The sequence below is a fragment of the Bombus vancouverensis genome, chromosome 2 (genome assembly GCF_051014615.1).
Source record: "Bombus vancouverensis nearcticus chromosome 2, iyBomVanc1_principal, whole genome shotgun sequence".
NCBI classification, from domain to species: Eukaryota; Metazoa; Arthropoda; class Insecta; order Hymenoptera; family Apidae; genus Bombus; species Bombus vancouverensis.
Genome location: NC_134912.1, coordinates 2,515,114 through 2,537,927, shown reverse-complemented (window position 1 = coordinate 2,537,927; position 22,814 = coordinate 2,515,114). Strand labels below are relative to the sequence as shown.

The following is a 22,814-nucleotide window of genomic DNA, read 5'->3' as shown; positions in this document are numbered from 1 at the left end:
GTAGTAAAAGGCATTCGCCCTAGGAAGCGCGTTCTAATTGGAGGTATGTTTTTCCCGATCGGGGTCGCCGATGTATCGTACCGCGCGTGCGTACATGTGCACCGGAATTTATGCCCGGTTATGTCGTGTGTTTTAAGGGATCGTCGCTCGAGCGTAATAATTTACGAGCGCTAAACCGGAAAAGATGGAATAACACGCGTGTAACGCCGATGTCAGCGTCAGTCGATGTTTTCCTGATTAACTGGGTCTCTGAACTCCTTTTAACCTCCTAAAGCAAACGAAGTCTTAGTTAACTGAATTATTATTAATTTCGTCTATTTAATATTTGATATGATTAAATCTAACCATACAACCTAATATTATATGAAGGAAAAATTATAACCAGAGAATTATAATCAGAATGAACTCCTATTATATGACATTATATGTTTACATTACATATTATATGTTTGTAACAAAACAGGACAACGGTGGCTATGTGGTTACTGTAGCTGACTGCAAACAGGTTGGCGGTTCAAATCCATTCGCTCCTGGATTTTGACATAAGTGTGTTCAGGATCAGAAGTGAAATATGATGGGTGTGAGAATCCGTACTTGCGCGACGCAGTTTCTAGGTCTTAGGTCTCTCTAGATCTTTGACATTTACGAAATATAATGAGGAGAAGTTTAAGACGAAGGGAAAATTACCTCCTGAAATGTGAAAAATAAAAAAAAAAGCCTACCTATGAAAACAACATAGAAAAAAGAAAAAAAAGGAAAAACAAGAAGAAAAAAATACGCTTGTTCAAATGGAAATTAACAGTCTTAACTAGGAGTAAAACGAAAAGAATTTTCGGTAGCCTGTAACAAGACTAATTCTTTTTTTCTTTATCCCCGAGGGACCGAACTAGTCGAGTCGATCCAGTTACCATTTCCAATCGAGATGGAATTCGATCCTTGGTTATAAATAGGACCAAGAGTGAAGGTAGTACACAGCCGGTCGGTATCTACCAACAGGCTGGATAGCAGTACGCACTTCGCCAATCTGCAGGATAGCCGATACAACTCGCACGCAGCGGTTTAACAACCGGGTCAGTGTTTTTCGCTCTAGTTGTGTTGATATGTATAATCTTAGTAATTATATACCACCACTGTGAAGATTTACCTGACGTTGGGCAAGGAGAGGCTCTGTGAATTCTCACAGGTGAGATAGGGAAAAGACGAGGGGCGAAGGTATATCCACATTTTATTCCGTGCACCAATCACAGCTGATTGGTACCGACTGTTATTTGTCGGGGCTCGAAGAAAAAAATCCATTCGATAGTCTACTCCTACGTGTTCGTGTGGACCGACCAAACGGATATATTGTTAAGGGCGAAAATTACAGACAGCCGGCCGTCGGAACTCTACCGAAATAATTATTCGGCCAATCGGGATCGATTATTGTACTCGTTAACCGGTCGGCTAGTATCATTACCGGAATTATCTTCCATCCTGACTGTATTACTAAATCGAAATCATTAATGATTTCGTTGTAACTAATTTCCAACAATCGTACCGCCAGCCTTTTTAAGATACTTATGAATAGCGTATTTCTTTCCTTCAAACAGAAATGTCATAATCGTTTGGAATAATACAAAATGACGGAATTATATCCGGTTGTTCGTGATGCAAAATTTGTTAAAACTTTTATTCATCAAGAAATAACTTCGATTGCTAAACTATGAAAACTATGATACGAATTTCAATCATTTTAAAATGGCAATTCATAAAGGCTTCTAACATTTAGTCGAGAAGTAAGGTAGTCCTATTTTTTTATTATGTTTTATTTTATCCTTGCAACTTTGTTTCAATGGTCAAAATGTATTGAATCTGTTGAACCATCTATTGACGATGCAATTAATATTATTTTTAAGAAAGTTATAAACAATTGAGAGCTTTTATTAAAAATTCAACCACTTTGCAACAACCTGATATTATGGACTCGTCATATTGCGTAGACCACACATTCGAATGGAAATTCAATGTGTTGGTAAACTCGTTAAACTAATCAAGGAAAAAGGAGAAACTATGGAAATCGATTGTTAAGTGATGTTATTAACTGATGCTACATGTACAGTTCTCGACAATTATTATCCACCCTTTACAATGTTGCAGTATGTCTAGTGACACGCGAAACATACGAAACGGTCAATTTTAGCCCATCGCGAACCTGCGAATCATCACTAGTCTGCGTTTATTCGTATAATTTAGCGTACTAGTAAATCGCGCGGGAAATACTCGCGCGACAGAACCAGTTCGTCCGCATCGAGCCTTAAGGTTACGAGGAGTGATCGATTGGCGCGCATTCTGACATCGTAAAGGGAAGATGCACATGCACACGCGAACGCCTCTCGAATTGAGAAAGGGGATCTCCTAGAGAGAATGCAGAATAGCATTATGTAACTTGCGTACGATCGTTAAATCTGATTTTATATGACGGATGCTACGAGTGAAAGTTGGGCGAATTGAAGAAGAGAGTTGGGCGACGTAAAAAGAAAAGCTATTTGACGTCACGTGAAAGTGGTACCTGTGTAATTATCAGGAAATCTGATATGAAAACGATAAGAAGAAAGATGTACACTTAAAAATTAAGAAGATATATTACAATAATAACAAGTAAAATCTATACGTTTGTTCGTACTTATTTTACTTCTATAACTAAATTATATACAGGGTGGTTGGTAACTGGTGGTACAAGCGGAAAGGGGGTGATTCTTCGCGAAAAAAGAAGTCGAAAATGTAGAATAAAATCTTTTTTTTTAATTTTTCCATCGAGACAACGATCTACAGTGAGATCCGTTATAACGTACCGCACGCGTACCGAGCGAAAATTCAAAGTCGATTTTCTCGAAAACAAAGCCTCAAACGAAAAATTTTTATTCTATATTTTCCATTCTATATATTCTATATTTTCTATTATTCTATATTTTATTATCTTATCAGCTGTAAAACACGTGTTCGTTGTAGCAACACTGAAGACCAGAGTTTTCTTATACCAGAGTATAAGGACAACTTGATGAACATAATGCGTCAACAACTAGTAAATACTCGGCGGGTTCGCTAGCTACGCTCGTAAAGGGCGTATGCGGTAGTAAGATGTCGCGAGTTCGAGACCACTCCTGGGCAAGCCAAGGTGGAAAACCAAATATCATCTTAGAAGTATTATACAACGGGCAAGTGGGGGGCCCCCCCTTGCCTACTATGTTGTTGTGCTTTCTATGAGTGTTTGGGAAGTACCCCCGGAGATGCGGTTTCACTCGTTGCTGACTACTACACCTAGGCCCGCCCGTGGGGTTTTAGCCGATAAAAATCCGCCGGATTTCCCCACGTAAAAAAAGGGTTTTTTTTTCTTTTTTTTTTTAATTTTTCCATCGAGACAACGATCTACAGTGAGATCCGTTATAACGTACCGCAGGCGTACCGAGCGAAAATTCAAAGTCGATTTTCTCGAAAACAAAGCCTCAAACGAAAAATTTGTATTCTATATTTTCGACTTCTTTTTTCGCGTAGAATCGCCCCCTTTTCACTTGTACCACCAATTACCAACTACCCCATATATTCGAATTCAGGGAAGTCTAACCTCTGCAAATCGAAGTTTTCTTTTATAAGTCAAAGTTTAAGCACCACTGCCTATGCGATTTGAAACGATAGATATATATTTATTTTACAATGGAAAATTGTATTCTAAATAAAAGTCTACCGTAAATTAATCATTAAACTTTAACAGTTAAAGTCTTTCGTAGAATCTCTACAACTCGAAAAGTATTAATTGTACGAATTCCCTTTAAGCCAATTTGTTGAACCTCCCTTATTCGAAAAACTCGATAAGATGAAACCTCGAAAAATCAAAGAATTTTGCTATTCCTGGAAATTCAAGTTACCGAGATTCGATTATAGTTTTAATTTTCCCAAGCATCTCAACATCGTGGAGGGCATCCTCGGCCATGTTTAGCTTGGAGGCGCGTCTAAGGTATGCGTACCTCGAGCCTGGTATAATAAAGAAAATCCACGATGCAATAGCCGGAGCACAAAAGGACGAGAGAATAAATCAAAACGGCGTCGGTAATGCGCGGCTCGTCGACGCAAGAAAGGCTTTAAGGTATCAGAGTTTTATGCGGCATGAGAAATCGCTGATTTTCCCACGCGCGCAGTGGTACGCGCGCGCACAAGCGCTACCGGGACCGCAACGGAGGCGCAATCGCGTTTGCAAATGCGCCTTGAGGCCGTGTGCTCGCTCGTGCACTCGGGTGCCCGACGTTCGCGCTCGTTCCTTCTATCGGAAATATAATTGGCGCTTTGCAAATCCATTAACCGACCCCATGTGGCAGGTGGCGTTGCCGTATTACCGCCGCTGGGCCTGCTCGCTAGTAATTCATAGTTTCATGCTTTCCACTGCTTAAAGACTTAATGGAAGTTGCGCACGCATACGTTCCAAGTTGTGCGCGCATCGCCATCGTTATCTGTTACGCGTCTGTAGAAAAACAACCGTGCTCCCGTCCGTGAAAGATATAGAAAGTGTTATAACGTTTGCATGCTGACCAGGCCTTGCAACTCGTCGAGATAATCTATTCCCGGCCGTGCACGAGGCTTGTTTTCAGGGACACGTGCCTGCTAAACGCCGCTATAACCTCTCTAGGAGTTTCAGTCGAATGGAAGAAGGAACAAGCGATGATTTATGAAGTTTGCTCGACGCTTTGGAAACAGGGTGGAAAAAGGTGCTATATAAATAGACGACTTCGAGGGATTCAAATATTATTTACCTGTTAGAACAACGTTGGAAACGGGAGATAATTATAAGCACACGGTGATGTACGTAATTTGAGTACCATGAAGATACTTATGTCAAGATACATTTACCGTAAAGAGTAGTTACAATAATAGAGTAAGGTAGGATTGTTTGAGTCAGCTAAGCCTCAATGTCTTAAAATTCAGTATCTCCTCCCAAATATAAATAATTTAAAAATTGTTTATAGCTGAATTTGAATAATTACCAGGCAAATTGCTTACTTAAATCAAACATCCTACAGATATCAATGACCCTAGCTCATCCTACTCTAAGGTTATTTTTGAAGAGATTTCATAATCTTGTATCTATTAACAGTGATGTGTTAATGCGTTAAGCACATTTACTGGGAATTTTAATTCTAATGTCTTTTACAAAAGTCATTTCACCGTAATTCTTATAAATTAATGTTCAGTTATCATAAACCGATTGTTTAAACAATTATATGCAACGTTTGACATATTAATGACAATAATTGTCTAATAGCTACATCTGATAATACTGAATAAAGCGTTATCGTGTAGTCATTTAAATTATGAATAGCTGAATATTCCATGCAGTAACGTTGCCGCTAGTGTCGAGATACGAAACAGATAACGTTAAAACTATAATAATGTTTACGTGGATTCATAGAGCTGGCGCGGAGCCCGCGCAAGACGGCAAATAGCAAGGCACAAAGATCCGTTCGTCCGCAATGCGATATAAGACCATGGGTTGGGTTAGATAGAGGATGCATTTGAAGCTACCATTAAGCCCGTGATTGATAATGCCCGCAGACCCGTTCTGCGCCATCGCGTCCGTTCGATCAAGGTCTCCCTGAGTATACCGATCGCGTAAAAAACGAAAAGCGCGTGGCGGCTGTGGCGCGCAACAACGCAAAATCACTGCAAAAAGCGAAAGAAGTGACATCGAGTGCACTGTCACCGACATTCCTCTTACAGCTCTATATCTGCCTTCTCTCCGGCAAGAAACGATGATTAACAACGAAATTTCACGATACATGCATAGTTTTAAGTTGGAAAAAATTAGCAACTGAACGTAATTGAATATTCATATTGAAATTCATGGAATGTTGGTATTAAATTGAAAAATATTCATCACTGGGAATTTCGTTATTCTTACAATTAAGTATGAAAGAAGCGTAAAATAGTTTACTTTGCTAAGTACGTACTTAGAGATAAAGAATAGAATGTACGGCGTGTCAACGCATAAAAGAGATAAAAATAGCATCGTTGAAGCAGAGTATTCTTTTCATCGATGACGACGATGACGATGCAGCTGTTAACTAGCAAAATGCCATTATTTACCCAACCTTGACGATGAAAAGAGGGTAGGCAACTATAGCTCGGACTAAAATCTAGAAAACACGAGCGACAAAAAATGACTTGTGGTGAAACGACAGTGACGGAGCATGTGCTCTATGAGAATCATCTTTCGTCGGCGAAGATCAGAGCGTCCAACCTTGCTTGGGAAAAACGCTAAACGAGGTATTTGCACGATGAGTCGACGAATCTTATACACGATGCACCCTTTGTTTTGCTTCGAAAAATCTATGAACGTGACGAGCCGTGTCAGGTATTTATCCTATTTTGCGAAATGGATGTGCATTTCATTAATTTTTTAACCTACTCTATTATACTGATATTACAGAGGAAAAAATCGGCTGAAGTGTTCGCATACTTACGAACGGTAGCGTATGTCTGTCTTACTAACATTACCAGCCTTAGTAACATTATAAATATTCCCTATTTTGTGATAGAAAGGCGATTCCTTAAAATTTAATATTTCACGCACAATTATCCACATCAAGAAGATTATAAAGCTAAAGGGATAGAGACTGGTTGAAGAAGTTGGTTGCATGGATTTCTCCGTAACGGGGAAACGTAGCTTCCCCGAGAATAAGCCATCAGAAATTGCGCGAAAAGCATTATGACCGGTGCCAAGTTTCGTGTGGCACGCGAGAGATTACTTTCTAGAGCTCTCCGGCATACCTTCCAGTTGGAAGGTTTCCTCTAGCTCTAGGAAACGTCCGGATATGATAATAAGCGATGCTCGCGCCAACATTCTACGTTGAGCACGATTCGAACCCTCGGGGCTACGTACTGGGTTCGCATCAACAGCTCTCGGAGAACCAATCCTCTTCCCTGAAGTCGCTGTCACGACCACCTGGAACGTCTCTGTTCCGTGGATGGTCTTTTAAATCCCTAGCATCTTTCCAACAGTCACGCCTCCTCAGTTTGTTTCGCGTGCTTTCCAACAACATTCACAGTGTTCCCATGTTCTCCATGAAACAGCTATTTCTCGCAAAGAAACTTCGACTCTGGTGGAATATCAATGACAAATTCATACGAAGATGGTAAAATTGACTTTTAATGATGACCAGTGATTGCCACATCTGGAGATTTCCTTTTGTAAAAGTCATAATTGTTATAACGTCCTCCTTAGTTGAACCACTCGTCTAGTGTATTCTCATCTTTTAAGAAATGTTAAAATATCGAAGTTTCTCGCGTTTCATATTTTAGTTATATATATAGCGTATAACTGTTTGCTAGAAATTTGAAATTTTCTTAGATCTGTGATAAATGCGGTAAGATTGCTCCAAAGTAAAATATACTCATCTTCTCCGGTTAATAGGTTAAATAGAAGTCGTTAGCATTATTCTGAACTACGTTGGAATAGAACTAGAGAACACCAGTTTCTCCTAAAAAGACATACATTTCTTCGCATCGAGCGATATCTCTAAGTGTAAATAGTAGACTTACAATACGCTTGTAACGATACAGCTGATACACGCGAGAGACCAAGAGATCCGCTTGTCCACATAATTAAGTAAAAACTACGACGCGAAGGTAGGTCGCAAACGCGTCTTCACGTAGTAAACTCTTCAATTGCGCAAATATCTCGGAGCCTCGATGGAAGAAATTAGCATAATGCCGGGAAGCATTAGGCTCGTGAGCGCAAATTGTGCGGCGGGCATCGGCTCAAAGAAATACACAAGGGAATAAGGAGGAAGAGACAGGCTTATGTAGAGGGTGGAACAAGGAGCAAGGAGAAGAAACTAAAGAAAAACAAGGAAAAAAAATAACAGGAAAAATCAGGAGCACGTCGTTTATTTTTATATGCATGAAAAGTCATCAGTAGTTGGCTGGTTGAAACATGAATAGGATCTGTCCACCGGAGAATGACTTGAGCAAACTGTCGCTAATCGTTACTGCCTGTGTGCGAAACGCGTCGTTTTTGCTTCTGATTCGCGTCTTGTTACCACGTTCAGGTAATTTACCACAGAAGCTCATATCAGGCGCCTTCGTGGGTTCCATGGAAGAAATCCAAGGAGTTGTACTATCCATGTAATCGTATTTATGGCAATACGTGATTACATTTCTTTTAACCGGAGGCAAGAAAGATAAAGGATATGCCTCCGTCATTTTTTCTTTTTTGTAGCGTTGGGATGCGCTATCTTATTAGCACTGTAAAGAAGGCGTGTAACCAGCGAAACAAAAAAGGATCGATAAAAGTGATCCTCGTCTTGTTCTTTTTAAACTGGAATGCATATATCATTTGTACATCCTGTTTAAATAACAAAGGGAAAGGAATATTTGCTCGTAATCGGTAAAAATTACCTTCACCTTCTTCTTTTTAAACCGGAATGCGTATATCATTTGTACATCCTGTTTCAATAACAAAGGGAAAGGAAAATTTACTCATAATCGGTAAAAATTATCTTCAATTTCTTTTTTATAAATTGTAATACATACACATATCATTTTTGCATCCTGTTTAAATGACAAAGGGGAAAGGAAAATTTGCTCCTTTTCTCTGCTACCATATTGGTACTACTCCGCCAGAGAACATAGCGAGAATAATTCCACTCATCTTAATAATGATACTTGATCGACGATATGACGTTAGAATCGAAAGAGAGTTCTCTAGCTCACCGTGAAAACCGAGAGCTCGTTACGCGATGACGACACATCGGAGATCCATCGAAAGTCCATCCCGTCTGAACGTGAAAGTGTTGCAAGAAAAGCAGGTTATTACAGGTAGTTACAGGTGGTTACAGGTAGTTGAAGTACCGCCAGCTCTCCTTCGCACTTCCTAAAGGCCGTTCCCCGGCCTACGAGCACGATCTCGACCGCACACTCGTGTGCTCCTTCCTTTCCCGTGACGCAATATATCGTGTCTTTCAAAGCAATTCCTGTGGTTCGAGACACCAATATGGACACGCGCGTATATACACAGAGAAAGAGAAAGAAAGAGAGGAGGAGACAGGTATACGTTTTCGTGCGGTGTAACTGACCTGTCTCGAAGAAACATAAGTTGCGCCGCGCGGAGACCGCAGACCTGTCCATTTCGTTCTTTTTCCCTTTCTTTTCTCGTTTCGTTGCCCTTTGCAATCGGAATGCCAAGCCGGCCAGCTGCAACGAAAGTAAATGCGCCGGGGAAGACATTGAATTAGCACGATATATCGTGCACGGTTTATCTCCTCCCGTGGCTTTCCTGACCGCCGGACAAATTCTTTGATAGACTGTGCGCCAACCGTCTACGCGACTAAAATTACCACATTCGCCGGCTTTACGACTGCGCGTAATTAAAAACTTACATTTTCATGGCTTCCCAACGTCTATCTACGGGTCTTTCTTCGTAGATCGTTTGATTGATGATATACGTTTTTGGGGAATAACGTTGTATCTAGTGACTTTTACAGTGTAGAGTTACATATAGGGATATTAGTTGTTTTATAGGTTCAGCCATGTTACTTAGCATTTATGGTAGAACATGTTTTAATTAAAGAGATACCCTGTGTTAAGAGAAACGTAAAAGTTTTGTCACGTTATAATAGAATTTATTAGGAATCAACTACTTGTTAAGAATTATTATAACATGCCTTTAATCTTCTTCTTTCTAATCGTTTTTTCCTTTTTTCTTTTTTCACGTGGCGCTCGTGGTATGTGTTCACTTCCCATTTCAAGGTTTACGTTCTTACAAAACCTACTTATCAATACGAGCGAATTATTCGCAAAAATCCACAAACTAATTAATCTCTAAACCATTACTAAACAATATTGCGCAATCAGAATATAAGTTAGATTCTGCCTCCCTTAATTTCGCCATCCATATACAGCGCATTCATCAATTATCTTCCCGAAAAGCCGGCAACTTCCGGAAGTTGGTGCAAACTCCGAGCAATATTCAACCTCCAACCTTTCTAGCGGTTCATTACCTCCTCGATATTCTTGGAATTAATCACGCCGCGGCCTCGTTAATCATACGCCGATGATAACGCCGGGAAGAAAAGTGTTCCGAAGGAAACGAGCGGCGTAACCTGTCCCCTTCTCGCCCAGAAACACTTTCTCCCACAACGAAAAGAAGCGAGACGTAAATCCTGCCGGTATCCTCGACTGTCGATCTCTCGCGCGTGCAAAACGAACAAGCGTAACACGATCCCTCAGCGTGCGAAATAATCACAAACAGTTAACAGACTGGAGTACTATCTCTGTAATTTTCGTGACTCAGTCTCGCTCCGAATCTTTTATAATTATGATACACAATTTATATTCTTATGTAATAAATGTTGTATGTTTCTTTTAATAAGAAACTTTCACAGTCCTCTGCTAATTGTCCTCCTCTATATGCCGAGGATTCGAACTCGCGACGCGTCGTCTTCAGTTCTGGGCCTTAACGAGCGTAGCTAACTGCCCCGCCTATATTCTTATGAATACAGCTAAAAAGATGGTTTCTATGTCAGTAGGTTTACGAGCCACGTCGTTTTTACGCATTTCGAATTTCACGAGGAAAAGCACACAAACCGTTTACATTTTTCTTCTAACATTTGTACTGACTTTTATCTATTTAACGAGACGAATATACAGAATGGTGGGTAACTGGTGGTACAAGTGGAAAGGGGGTGATTCTACGCGAAAAAAGAAGTCGAAAATGTAGAATAAAATCTTTTTTTTTTAATTTTTTTTTTTTTAATTTTTCCATCGAGACAACGATCTACAGTGAGATCCGTTATAACGTACCGCACGCGTACCGAGCGAAAATTTAAAGTCGACTTTCTCGAAAACAAAGCCTCAAACGAAAAATTGTTATTCTATATTTTCTATTCTATATATTCTATATTTTCTATTATTCTATATTTTATTATCTTATCAGCTGTAAAACACGTGTTCGTTGTAGCAACACTGAAGACCAGAGTTTTCTTATACCAGAGTATAAGGACAACTTGATGAACATAATGCGTCAACAACTAGTAAATACTCGGCGGGTTCGCTAGCTACGCTCGTAAAGGGCGTATGCGGTAGTAATAAGATGTCGCGAGTTCGAGACCACTCCTGGACAAGCCAAGGTGGAAAACCAAATATCATCTTAGAACGTATATACAACGGGCAAGTGGGCCCCCCCCCCTTGCCTATAATGTTGTAGTGCTTTCTATGAGTGTTTGGGAAGTACCCCCGGAGATACGGTCACTCGTACACCTTAGGCCCGCCCGTGGGGTTTTAGCCGATAAAAATCCGCCGGCACCTTTGTCCCGTCCCGTGCGATGAGATAAGGGTGTCGGTGAAGATTTCCCCACGTAAAAAAAGAGGTTTTTTTTCTTTTTTTTTTTTAATTTTTCCATCAAGACAACGATCTACAGTGAGATCCGTTATAACGTACCGCAGGCGTACCGAGCGAAAATTCAAAGTCGATTTTCTCGAAAACAAAGCCTCAAACGAAAAATTTTTATTGTATATTTTCGACTTCTTTTTTCGCGTAGAATCCCTTTTCACTTGTACCACCAATTACCAACCACCCTGTATATCGAAATTCATTTTCTTCGAAGCTTTCTAGTTTTGAAGTTTTCTGTGTGATGTACCTGTCTCTACGGATACGCGTCAATTTGACGCAATCGTAAAGTAAGCACTGCCACTATAATAGATATAAACGCGATAAAAGAGTTAGTTCCTGAAAAAAGTAAACGTAAACAATGCAACGACGATACTTCGAACCTGATTTCTCGCATTTCAAGTGGGTGAGACGGCGTCACCATTTTATGTCCTACGTATTTACGTTGGAAAATCCTTTTTGCAGAAAAGGGATAAGCATTAGAAGAAAAAACAAAACTCGGTGTATGAATTGCAGTCGTAGTATGAAGACGTTTTCGAAGTTTCAGTTATTATTAGTCCGTACACTCGAGAAGAAAATACTAGTGCATTTTGAGCATCAGTAATATTATTGTAAAGTTGCGAATTATTGTGAATTTATTATTGTGAAATTCAACTGTTCACCGTTTTGACAAATAGCCCTTGTCATTTATGCGTTCGAATATGTCTAGAAGAGAAGATAACACATTGCAAAAAATAGTCGATATAAGCGAGGAGTGCTCTAACACAAGCTACGAAGAGAATGAAAATAAGTAATTTCAAAACAAGGATGAATTTGAGATCCTCGAATCAGATGAAAGCGAAAAACAGAGGAATCGTCGGATAGGAAGATCTCCGGAATTTTTGTCACAGCAGGAAAAGGATGCATCTCCCATGCGAGTCTGAGTCTAAGAATGACACAAACATTCTCAGATTATCCCAAAATTTGAATGCAGTTCGTGATACAGAAATTGCGGTCGATGGAACAACTTGGAAGAAATTGGAAATAGACGGTTCTAGTGGTAGACGACCTATCCACCCAATATTTAATTAATTAATAAAATATAAATTATCCCAAAATTTGAATGCAGTTCGTGATACAGAAATTGCGGTCGATGGAACAGCTTGGAAGAAATTGGAAATTTAATTAATTAATAAATTAAAAATAAATTTAATTAATTAATAAATATTGGGTGAATAGGTCGTCTACCACTAGAACCGTCTATTTCCAATTTCTTCCAAGCTGTTCCATCGACCGCAATTTCTGTATCACGAACTGCATCCAAATTTTGGGATAATTTATATTTAATTAATTAATAAATATTGGGTGGATAGGTCGTCTACCACTAGAACCGTCTATTTCCAATTTCTTCCAAGTTGTTCCATATTTAATAATTAATATTTAATTAATTAATAAATATTGGGTGAATAGGTCGTCTCTTACTAAATCAGCCTATTTCCAATTATTCGCACAAAAAGGAACGTGGTGACAGGTAGTGTAAACAGTGTCTTCCACTTGATAATCAACAGAAACATGTTGGAACATATAAAATCTTGTACCGAAGCAGAGGTATGTCGTGTTTTAAGAAATGATTGGACAATTTCAATTACCGAGTTACTTGCTTTTATTGCAATTTTGTATGCTCAAGAAGCATATGAAACAAAATCATTAAAAGCTTGTTATTTATGGTCCAAGAAATGTGGACCTGTTTTCTTCTCGATCACAATGCTTAAAGATCAATTTATGCAAATTCTTCGATTCGTACGACTGAATAATAGAACAAAAGATTCTTTACATACAGACAAAATTGAGTATACGATGGGTAGAATAAATGTAATGTTATACAATGCTGAATATTATAAATTTTATATAAATATATACCTCATAATTTCATTCATAAGTTTTATTTATATTGTTTTTAAGTCATCTTGCTTTGAATATTTTACATTTATTTATCACAAATGCATAATCCGCAGTCACATTATAGTCGATGATATCTCCTCGTAACACCATGTACGACTATTTCCTAAAACTATGAGTAGTTATCATTACGAAATCGTTATAGCAGATAGTTTAAAACTTTTACATAGTACGTAGTACACCTACTCGACCTACTCTGTTCTCGATATAATTTCACTTGAATATTAAAAATATTTCACTTATTGATCCCGAAACAACCAAACTTCTATTCCATTACTACGACTGGACTACGTATATTGATACAAATCCGTATTTCTCTGAATATAATTAAAAATATGGAACTCTCACTCTGTGCACTCTTGCACCCGCGAATGCCGCATCAAAAAAAAAAAAGTTCGCAGTGTCAAATGTAACGAAATCGACGACAAATAGACTTTGCAAGAACATAGACTTTGAAATGGAAAGTGACTTTACCTGATCGTAAAATAATAATTTCCAAAACGCAAGGCCAGTTACCCTTCGACATTTACAAACACAATGCTCAAGATCTGTGAAATAAATGCGAAATGGCTAAAAATCGGTCCGATATTCCTGTAGTCGGTAAATCTGAATCTCATTGAACGATCGTTACTGAACGATCGCGCGGGACGGAGAGGGATAATTATGGAAGCATGAATATTTATGGAAACTCGTGCACCGTGTAATCTTTATGAGACACAACGGCCGCAGGACGTCGTCGGTGATGGCTCGGCACGGTTTACTTTGTCGGCATGCACTCGCCGAACTCAATTACCCGGGCTTGAAGGGATAGGAACGTAGGAGGTGAGGCATGAGGGGGTAAGGAGGAGGAGGAGAGATGTCCAGGTGAAACTACGCGGTCGAAGAAGCGATCGATCGTACGGTTAAGTGGCTACCACGGGGCCCTGCGTTATCTACCCGCTGACAAAAGGACGCGCGATCTACACACAGTTGGGGAAATACGATCTACCTGCTGGTTGAACGGAGGCGCGTGGCTTTTTACGATAATTAACGTGAACCGAGGTTGCCAAGGATCGCGCAGGAGATGCCGCCGTTCGTACTGCTGGGCCGCTGGAACGTGGCTGTTGAATGAAAATTGAGATATCAGTGTGCACCAGCGTTAATGTGCACGTGGCTTTTTCTTTCGTCAAAGTGAAGTGGAATGTGGTTTTTTTTCTCCTTTTTTTTTTTTTTTTTTTTAGGCAGATAAATGGGTATTTGTGATCGGATTACTAGGATTGATGGTACGAAGGTGAATAAGAGGTTGAATATGCATGGGATTAATTGGTTGTACATTGTACGTTTTGATTTGCTATTGACGACTTTTTGTGTATCGAATAAATTTTGAGATGCGCCATCGAAATTTAGGTATGTGCAAAGAGGGGATAAAATGAAGAAAATATTTGCTATACTATGTTTTCTTTTCTATTTCATATATTTATCATTTGCACAGAATAAATGTGACTTTCTGAACAATAACTTTCAAATTTGCAAAATGTGTAGTTTAGCCACAGAAGTATCGAGATCAATTCCAATATTTGTCTACTACAAAGGTATACTCGATGAATCAACTGAAAGAAGAACAAAAAGGAAAGTATACACTCTGTCTGAGTGGTACAAGTCGGCTGACGAAGTTTTTTCGCTTTTAAGATAGAATAACACGCGAGAAAAAGCAAATATTTATTCTATAGTCTTTAAACCGCGTTTCCAAATATTTTTGAGGTTCGCAAACATTAATACATTTGCTTCTTCCTAAACATACAAAGTCAAAACTTTACAATATTTTATCTTCTTTAACCTGTTAACCGGGTCGTCCTTTAATGTTCCGTCCATAAAAGCTTCGATAATTATGAAATTAGAAATTAATAACAAAGACCGATCAATTTCAGTTAAGTCAACTTTAGATTTCCCAAATATTAGGTCATCCCATAAGTTCGTGCCGTTTTTCGAGCGGTTATATATGTTATTCTTTTTAAACACCTATGAATCGTTGTCTTAGGTATTTTCAGAACATTTGACATCTCTCAAACTGTCGAACTTCGTGATTTTTCAACAAGATCCCGAATTTTATCTTCGTCTGTCTGAGGAGGACGCCCGGAGCGTTCCTCGTCTTCTAAACAGAAATTCCCAGCTCTAAAACGTTGGAACCACTTCCTACAGGTGCAAGATGAAAGCGCATTTTCTCCGTAAACAGCACATATGTCTTTCGTGGCAATTGTTACAGAACTTCCTTTCCGAAATTCATATAACATGAGATGTCGAAAATGGATACGCATTTCACTCGTGATTTTTTACTGTTAGAAGTCACTATGTTCACTATATTACGATCTTATACCCACGAAAATCTGCTCTAGCCTGTTCTCGATCAGCTAAGCTCAAGTGCATTAGTCCCTTATCGCCGTATGTTTATAAAGTCGGCACGAACTTATGGCATGATCTAATACATATAAATGTAATCTAATAAGGGTTTACTACCTATACGTAACAACAACAGATGTCTAAATAAAAGAATTATACGGGGTGGTTGGTAACTGGTGGTACAAGCGGAAAGGGGATGATTCTAGGCGAAAAAAGAAGTCGAAAATATACAATACAAATTTTTCGTTTGAGGCTTTGTTTTTGAGAAAATCGACTTTGAATTTTCGCTCGGTACGCCTGTGGTACGTTATAACGGATCTCACTGTAGATCGCTGTCTCGATGGAAAAATTAAAAAAAAAAGAAAAAAAAACCCCTTTTTTTACGTGGGGAAATCCCGCGGATTTTTATCGGCTAAAACCCCACGGGCGGGCCTAGGTGTAGTTCAGCAACGAGTGAAACCGTATCTCCGGGGGTACTTCCCAAACACTCATAGAAAGCACAACAACATAGTAGGCAAGGGGGGGGCCCCACTTGCCCGTTGTATATACTTCTAAGATCATATTTGGTTTTCCACCTTGGCTTGCCCAGGAGTGGTCTCGAACTCGCGACATATTACTACCGCATACGCCCTTTACGAGCGTAGCTAGCGAACCCGCCGAGTATTTACTAGTTGTTGACGCATTATGTTCATCAAGTTGTCCTTATACTCTGGTATAAGGAAACTCTGGTCTTCAGTGTTGCTACAACGAACACGTGTTTTACAGCTGATAAGATAATAAAATATAGAATAATAGAAAATATAGAATATATAGAATAGAAAATATGGAATAAAAATTTTTCGTTTGAGGCTTTGTTTTCGAGAAAATCGACTTTAAATTTTCGCTCGGTACGCGTGCACTTTATCACATCTCGTTATAATGGATCTCACTGTAGATCGTTGTCTCGATGGAAAAATGAAAAATAAAAAAAAAAAATTGTTATTCTATATTTTCGACTTCTTTTTTCGCATAGAATCACCCCCTTTCCGCTTGTACCACCAGTTACCAACCAACATTATTTGAATGACGAATTATATCCCCGGTCAATAAATTAAAAGTAGAAAATTACGGGTAATAAAAGCAGCGAAGCTAGTGATCATTGGAACGGCGTTCTATGCGAATAAAGAAATAGAATATCGGAAGCCAATGACCGCGTATATTTCTCGCTATTTTAAGTGGATAGGGTAACGTAATATCACTTTTCCTTGAAAATAAAGCGTTATTGTATACAGGTTATTGTAAACTGTAACGTAACCAAGCATGTCTCTCGATTACTTTGCTAGCCACGATTGCGATACTATTGTTACGCTTGCCTATGCGCTAATTGGCACAAACGTTACGCGATTCGTTTTACTAATTAGCTGCCCGCTTGGAATACCGATCGTCTACTCGCTATCTCATTCAGTTTACGTCATTCAAGTCTATAGGAATATCACATTCCGATAGGAAGCATGAAAATTGACTTGAAATATAGTAACATCGTCGTTAATTTCACTCGTACGTTGAAATATATGAAAATATCTATAGCCTCGATATATGTCATATCTAATCCTATCAATCATACGTTATTCGAAATTGTTAAATCTCTAAAAACCGATCCAGCTAGATCCTCGAATATGACGAATATATTTATTATGGTTCTGTCATTGAATTTTAAATTTTCATTCCCGTTAAATATCCATGAAATCTTTAATATGATATTTAATTCGTCGGATATTATATTTCCTATTTCTACTAAATTTCCATAAAAGTTCACTGAAATTTAGGGTATCCACTTTCACTATGTTTCCAATATATGTAATAGTTATATGTCTAATCTATAATAATCTGAGCCATCTTTGAAATCGTTGAACTCGGATATGATCATTTCCATTGGATTTGTACTTTCATAAAATTATATTACTTTCTAATCGAAATCGCTAGCTTCACGCTAGAATATCATAAAAGTCACTAAATCCCTGTCTCCACTAAATTGTCGCTCCGTATAAAATCACTAAATCTCAGCGGCTGCTCGTATCAAGTACATTCCAAATTGTAAAAAATGTACTCGCTTCTTGCGTCAAACGCGAATCGTGGCCGGCATAGCAATTACACGGCTCTTGTACGAGGCGCACGTTGTGTCTGCGAGAGCATCTGATATAATTTTTCAAAGGTATCCAGCTCTTCGTAAATACGCGATACCGAAGCGTTTCCTGGAAATCTTCATACGACACTCCGAAGCAAAGTGTTCGTCTTTAATACGCGTATCATATACGTGAATGCTCCTCCTCGTAAAATAAACTAGGACAACAACTTACCTGCGGTTACTGCGTGCACGTGTTTGCTGGATGCTAAAGACGTATGAAAGGCATTATTGCGAACGCACGTCCCGCCATCGTCGACTCCGTACATCGTTCTTTCTCATTTTCTCGCTCCAAGAACAGATTTACATCGAGCTCCGGAGATTAACTATCGGGAAAATTATACGAAATAAATAAACGTGGAAATGTTTCCACTGTTTCCAATGATCGACCTTGTTTCTTTACATTTTTTATTGTTCATTATATTTTAACCTGCTAACTGGGTTATGCTTTAAACAAAAGTTTCTCTAATAACGGAATTACACGTACGTGCATTTTAAACTTAATAAATATAATTATAATTTATTTTTCGCATAAATGCAATACGATACTTACGTTATTTTCAAGAGTGACAATCTAGATGTCGAGTTAATGTCTTTCTCCACTAAAAACATAACGCGTTTTTCGAAGAATTAAGAATGATGTTGAATTAACATCCGCTACTATCAAAATTTCACTATTCCTAGATTATTAGATTTATAAAATAATATCTAACGCTTAGAATAAATCGTCCGAAATTTTATAACTATATTGTATTCTATCAAAAGCAAAAAGTGTGCATGTATCACGTACTTTAAAACGGTAATATACTTTTGCGTCCAATTTAAGCTCGATAATACGATACAGTGCAATGTCAACAAGAGTTGTTCAGCAAACAGGGACTATTATCGATTAGACGCGAATGATAATTCCCGATTATCTCCCTTTCGCTTGAGGAACGCGTACCTCGCACCTATCATCTCCATACTACGTCTTTTCTCCAACAAACGCTGTAAGTTTGACGGTGCATTGTTCCCATGCCGATGCATCATACGTTAGCCGAGTATCGATACGGGATATGCTTCGCAGCCAATTATTATTGCCATTTAGATAAGGAACGCAGTTAGTTAAGCCTGAAGATCCTCTAACGATCATCGTGCGGTGTTCGTATCTCTTTCGTAGAGTGCACCGATGCAAAGCCGGGTTCGATGATTTTTTACTCTTTTTGGGAACGTAGATGAACACACACGTGAGTTCGAGTGTTAATGTCAAACGTGAGGCGAAATGGGAAGAGTGAACGTGTCAAAATGCACGCTGAAGATTGTGAAAGATTTAGAAAGCATCGATTAAATGATATTTAGATGTTCTGTGAGATTGAAATATCAATAGATGTATAATTATGCTGGTAGGATTTCAGTTTGAAAGACGATGTGTGTATTTATTCCATAAAATTCTTTTGCGTTGAAATAGAAAGGAACGCGTAAGAAGACACATCAATTATTCAATTAAATCAAATGATTTAAACAAATTTAATGCTTTCAATATGTAGATAAAATATTTGTTTTATGTGAACTTGGGATACAAATGGCAAACATTCTTTCGAACACTTCTCATTGCGAACTATAGTAGCTATCCTGACCTTCAATATCGATTCCATATCAATCATATCTAAAATATAACATTGTACGTTATTGTGTATTACGTAATATAAAATTACGTTATTACATTGTAACATTGTATAAACTAAACATCTGATCGATTCTGAACTCAACTTTTTTTTTTTATTTATTTATTAAAATTACAATCAATTCTCGCGTTGAGAATTTTCAGTAATTTTTCTGGCGTGGCGCAGTGACATGGTTGATTATTCATAATAAGTTAATACTTATTATAGATAAGTATAATTTATAAGTAAGTATAATTTATAAATAAGTAAATATTACGTAATTTAGATAACTAATTGAATCTGGCGTTTAGGTCTAGCGGGTAGTGCCTCTTCAGCCTGCGAATCTGGTCCGTCGTATCAAGTAGTCCAGTGATTAGGGGGTTTCGGTGTTTATTGACTCTTTTGCTATATCTGTCGCTATATTTTGCTATTTCCTCTTTGACTGTGGGTATCTTGAGGTCGCGGTGTATTGTTTCATTGGTTACATACCAAGGTGCATCAATTAGGGATCTTAGCGTTATTAACTCAATTTGCAACAAAGAATAATTCATTTAAAAAGACAGAATTGGACAAAATGTATACCCAAACGAACTTGTTAGACATCTCTAAAACCATACTCATACGTTGCAATACCTTTATGACATTCTTATTTATACGATAATTCGAAAGAAGCGTTTTAAAATTCGCAAAGAAATCGTCGTAAGTCATTTCAACGACATTGTAACTTACTATGACTTAGTGCAAGATATGCCATTATTCGCGAAAATGATACACCTTCCATCTGTAGCGTCACAGACCAACTGAAGATGAGCCAGTGTTGTAAAACTAAGGCCAGGTTGATAGCGGCATGAGTAATAATTCTTCTTTCTAGCGCAAAACTGATGGAGTTGTAAATATACCGTTTTACACGATAAAAATAGGAACATACTGTGGACCTTTTATTCGATAAAAGCAAATTTGAAATATTTTGAGTTGTTCCACTATCAAAGCAAAGCAACGATTTATTCTTCTGCATGGAGATAAAATACATAAGTTTCTTTACTCGTGGAATGGAAAAACTATTTTCCATAATATTCCATTCTCCGTTCTTCTCAATAAATCACTCGCGACCCAATAGGAAAAAGGCAATTCCATGATCAATGATTCCGCGTTTTCGATCGCCTCACGATGATCGAGCGCGCGAATGCTGCCCTCTATCGGTTCTGTCCCTTTGTTTTCCTCGTCCTCGAAAACTGCAAGCTCTCCCTTTGGTGGCCACTGACCGTAGCGAGAGAGAAGAGATATCGTTGTGTGTATCGTTGGTGAAGATCTACGATGCAAATGGACCGCGTGCGAGAGCGCCGCAGAGCCAGGAGTCGCCGCTTTGAATCTTAATAAGACTTCACTTTCTGGTCTCGTTGATTACGGAATTAAACAAGAGTCCTGTTGGCCGGCAAGGAGGAAAGTTTAGCGGTTTCTCACAGTTACCGAGTGGAAACCGTGATCGAAAAGCGCACGAGGCAATTCAGCCGCCGCAACCCAATTCAATCTAATCGCCGACACCTTGTGGCCGATTGCGCCATCGGAAACGGCGCGTCGAATGATGAGTATTCGTCACCGGTACACGGAGAGTATCTCTTGACGAATACGTGTAATAAGACGAGGAATTGTACGAAAGTTACGTAAGCCTTGAAATAAATACCATTTCTCGACCTGTGCGTCTCTTTAATGGTCCCAAACGCTTCTCAATCTTGTCAGGAGAGCCTGCTAGTCGAGAAATGGGGCAGCACAATATCGTCAACGTGTAACGACGTATGGTCGAAATGTCCCATTAGCTGGGAAAACGATTTGCCAGGTTCTTCTGCTAGTGAATATGATTGCAGTAGAACTGAAACTTTACTATTTGCGCTATTTGGGATTTAGTTTCTCAATTGCATGATTCTGTTCTTCTCTCTGTATTTTTCGACTCGCGACGAATGTTTGAAGGAGAAACTGGAAAGATATGGAGATAACTATGAAATTTGGATCTATGTTTGAATAAGTACACGTATAAGAAAATACAGATTTGGGATAGGCTTGCGTCGTTATGTCAGATAAATTATAAGGTTCAGTCGAGCGATGTATGTTTTTTCATAATTGATTCTCTAGTCGATAGGTATGTGAATTGCTGAAATTTCATATAAGTCGGTACGCAATGCACATGTTAATTTGTGATTTATACATATTATGCTAGTTGACTCAAAATCAAATATTTTTTTACAAAAGAAATTTTATATTTTCTTCCATATCTCGCTTCTTCCATAGTTCGCAAAAAAATGCAACTAGCATCTTTAATTTTTGTTCAATACATTTCAACCTTTTTTAACAAAATATTCATTATATTGTAATTGCTGTAAGTATATTTGTAATTACATGTATCATAGAAGAACCGTATTTAATGAAATTATGAAGTTGGCAGATGGTAATGGGGGAACCTCGATAAAGGCTATTTCTGTAGAACTCGCTTAATATTCATTTAATAGTAAGTTCATATATAAACGATTATTTATAATACCGAGTCCACTGTGCTGCGAGTCTCGTCTTTGACTAATAGAATACATTATTATCTAGAATTCGATCTCAGAATTCGACAAGTACCTCTTTTATTATGAACTCCTCAGTTTTATGATTTAATTAGCCTATGATTTTACTTATACAACCTACAGTATCCTAAATTAAAAATGGTAAAACAAATATACCAGATAGAATAATATATTCTCTATTGCTCGTAAAATTACTAAATGGCAACAATTGATAATATTTATCAGAGTGACTTTATATTTACGACACTGAACACAAATCCTCCATCAAAAGGGATGATCAGAGGAATCGTTGCTGAGCGATGAACGACGATTCACCGGAATGAAAAATATCCCGATACAATCTCGTAGAACGACGAGCAGTGCAAGCTTAGAAAAATGTCGCATCCGTTTCATGGCACTTTTATCTTTTTCCAGTTGTCACGAACACGTGACGCTATCTCGGATCGCGAAATGGCTGTGGGGACTATGATGTATCGGCAATTCGAGGAGAGCCAAATGAACATACTCGAACGACACTCCGAATCACCCAGCCAGCATGAATGAAGCTACGCCACGGAGATATCATCTTAACGATTCGTATCCATCAGACCCGATGCCAATTCTAGAATCCTGCTACCATCGTTGATTTCGCGACGGTATAAAAAAATCTGCCGTTTAAAATAAGCCAATACGAACGATCCCACTAGCTGTGCGTGTTCCAGTAACTATGGCTGTGGCTGTGG

At 38.5% G+C, this 22,814-nt stretch overlaps 1 protein-coding gene and 1 long non-coding RNA gene across 4 annotated transcripts in view; both read left to right on the top strand.

Moving 5' to 3' along the window:
• The window catches only part of blo (bloated), a 171,679-nt gene that overhangs the window by 131,919 nt on the left and 16,946 nt on the right, over positions 1-22,814 (top strand). Inside the window, exon 4 of one of the 3 annotated variants that reach the window (XM_033346717.2) lies at positions 22,507-22,635. The exons of the other annotated variants lie outside the window; for them this stretch is intronic. Within the exon in view, the coding sequence (XP_033202608.2) occupies positions 22,507-22,635 (129 nt within the window). Of the gene's footprint in view, positions 1-22,506; positions 22,636-22,814 lie in introns of those variants that run through there. 3 annotated transcript variants of the gene reach the window in all.
• On the top strand, positions 4,839-7,889 carry LOC143304566 (uncharacterized). Its single transcript, XR_013061233.1, has 2 exons — positions 4,839-6,379; positions 6,455-7,889. It is a non-coding gene; the product is annotated as an uncharacterized LOC143304566 (long non-coding RNA).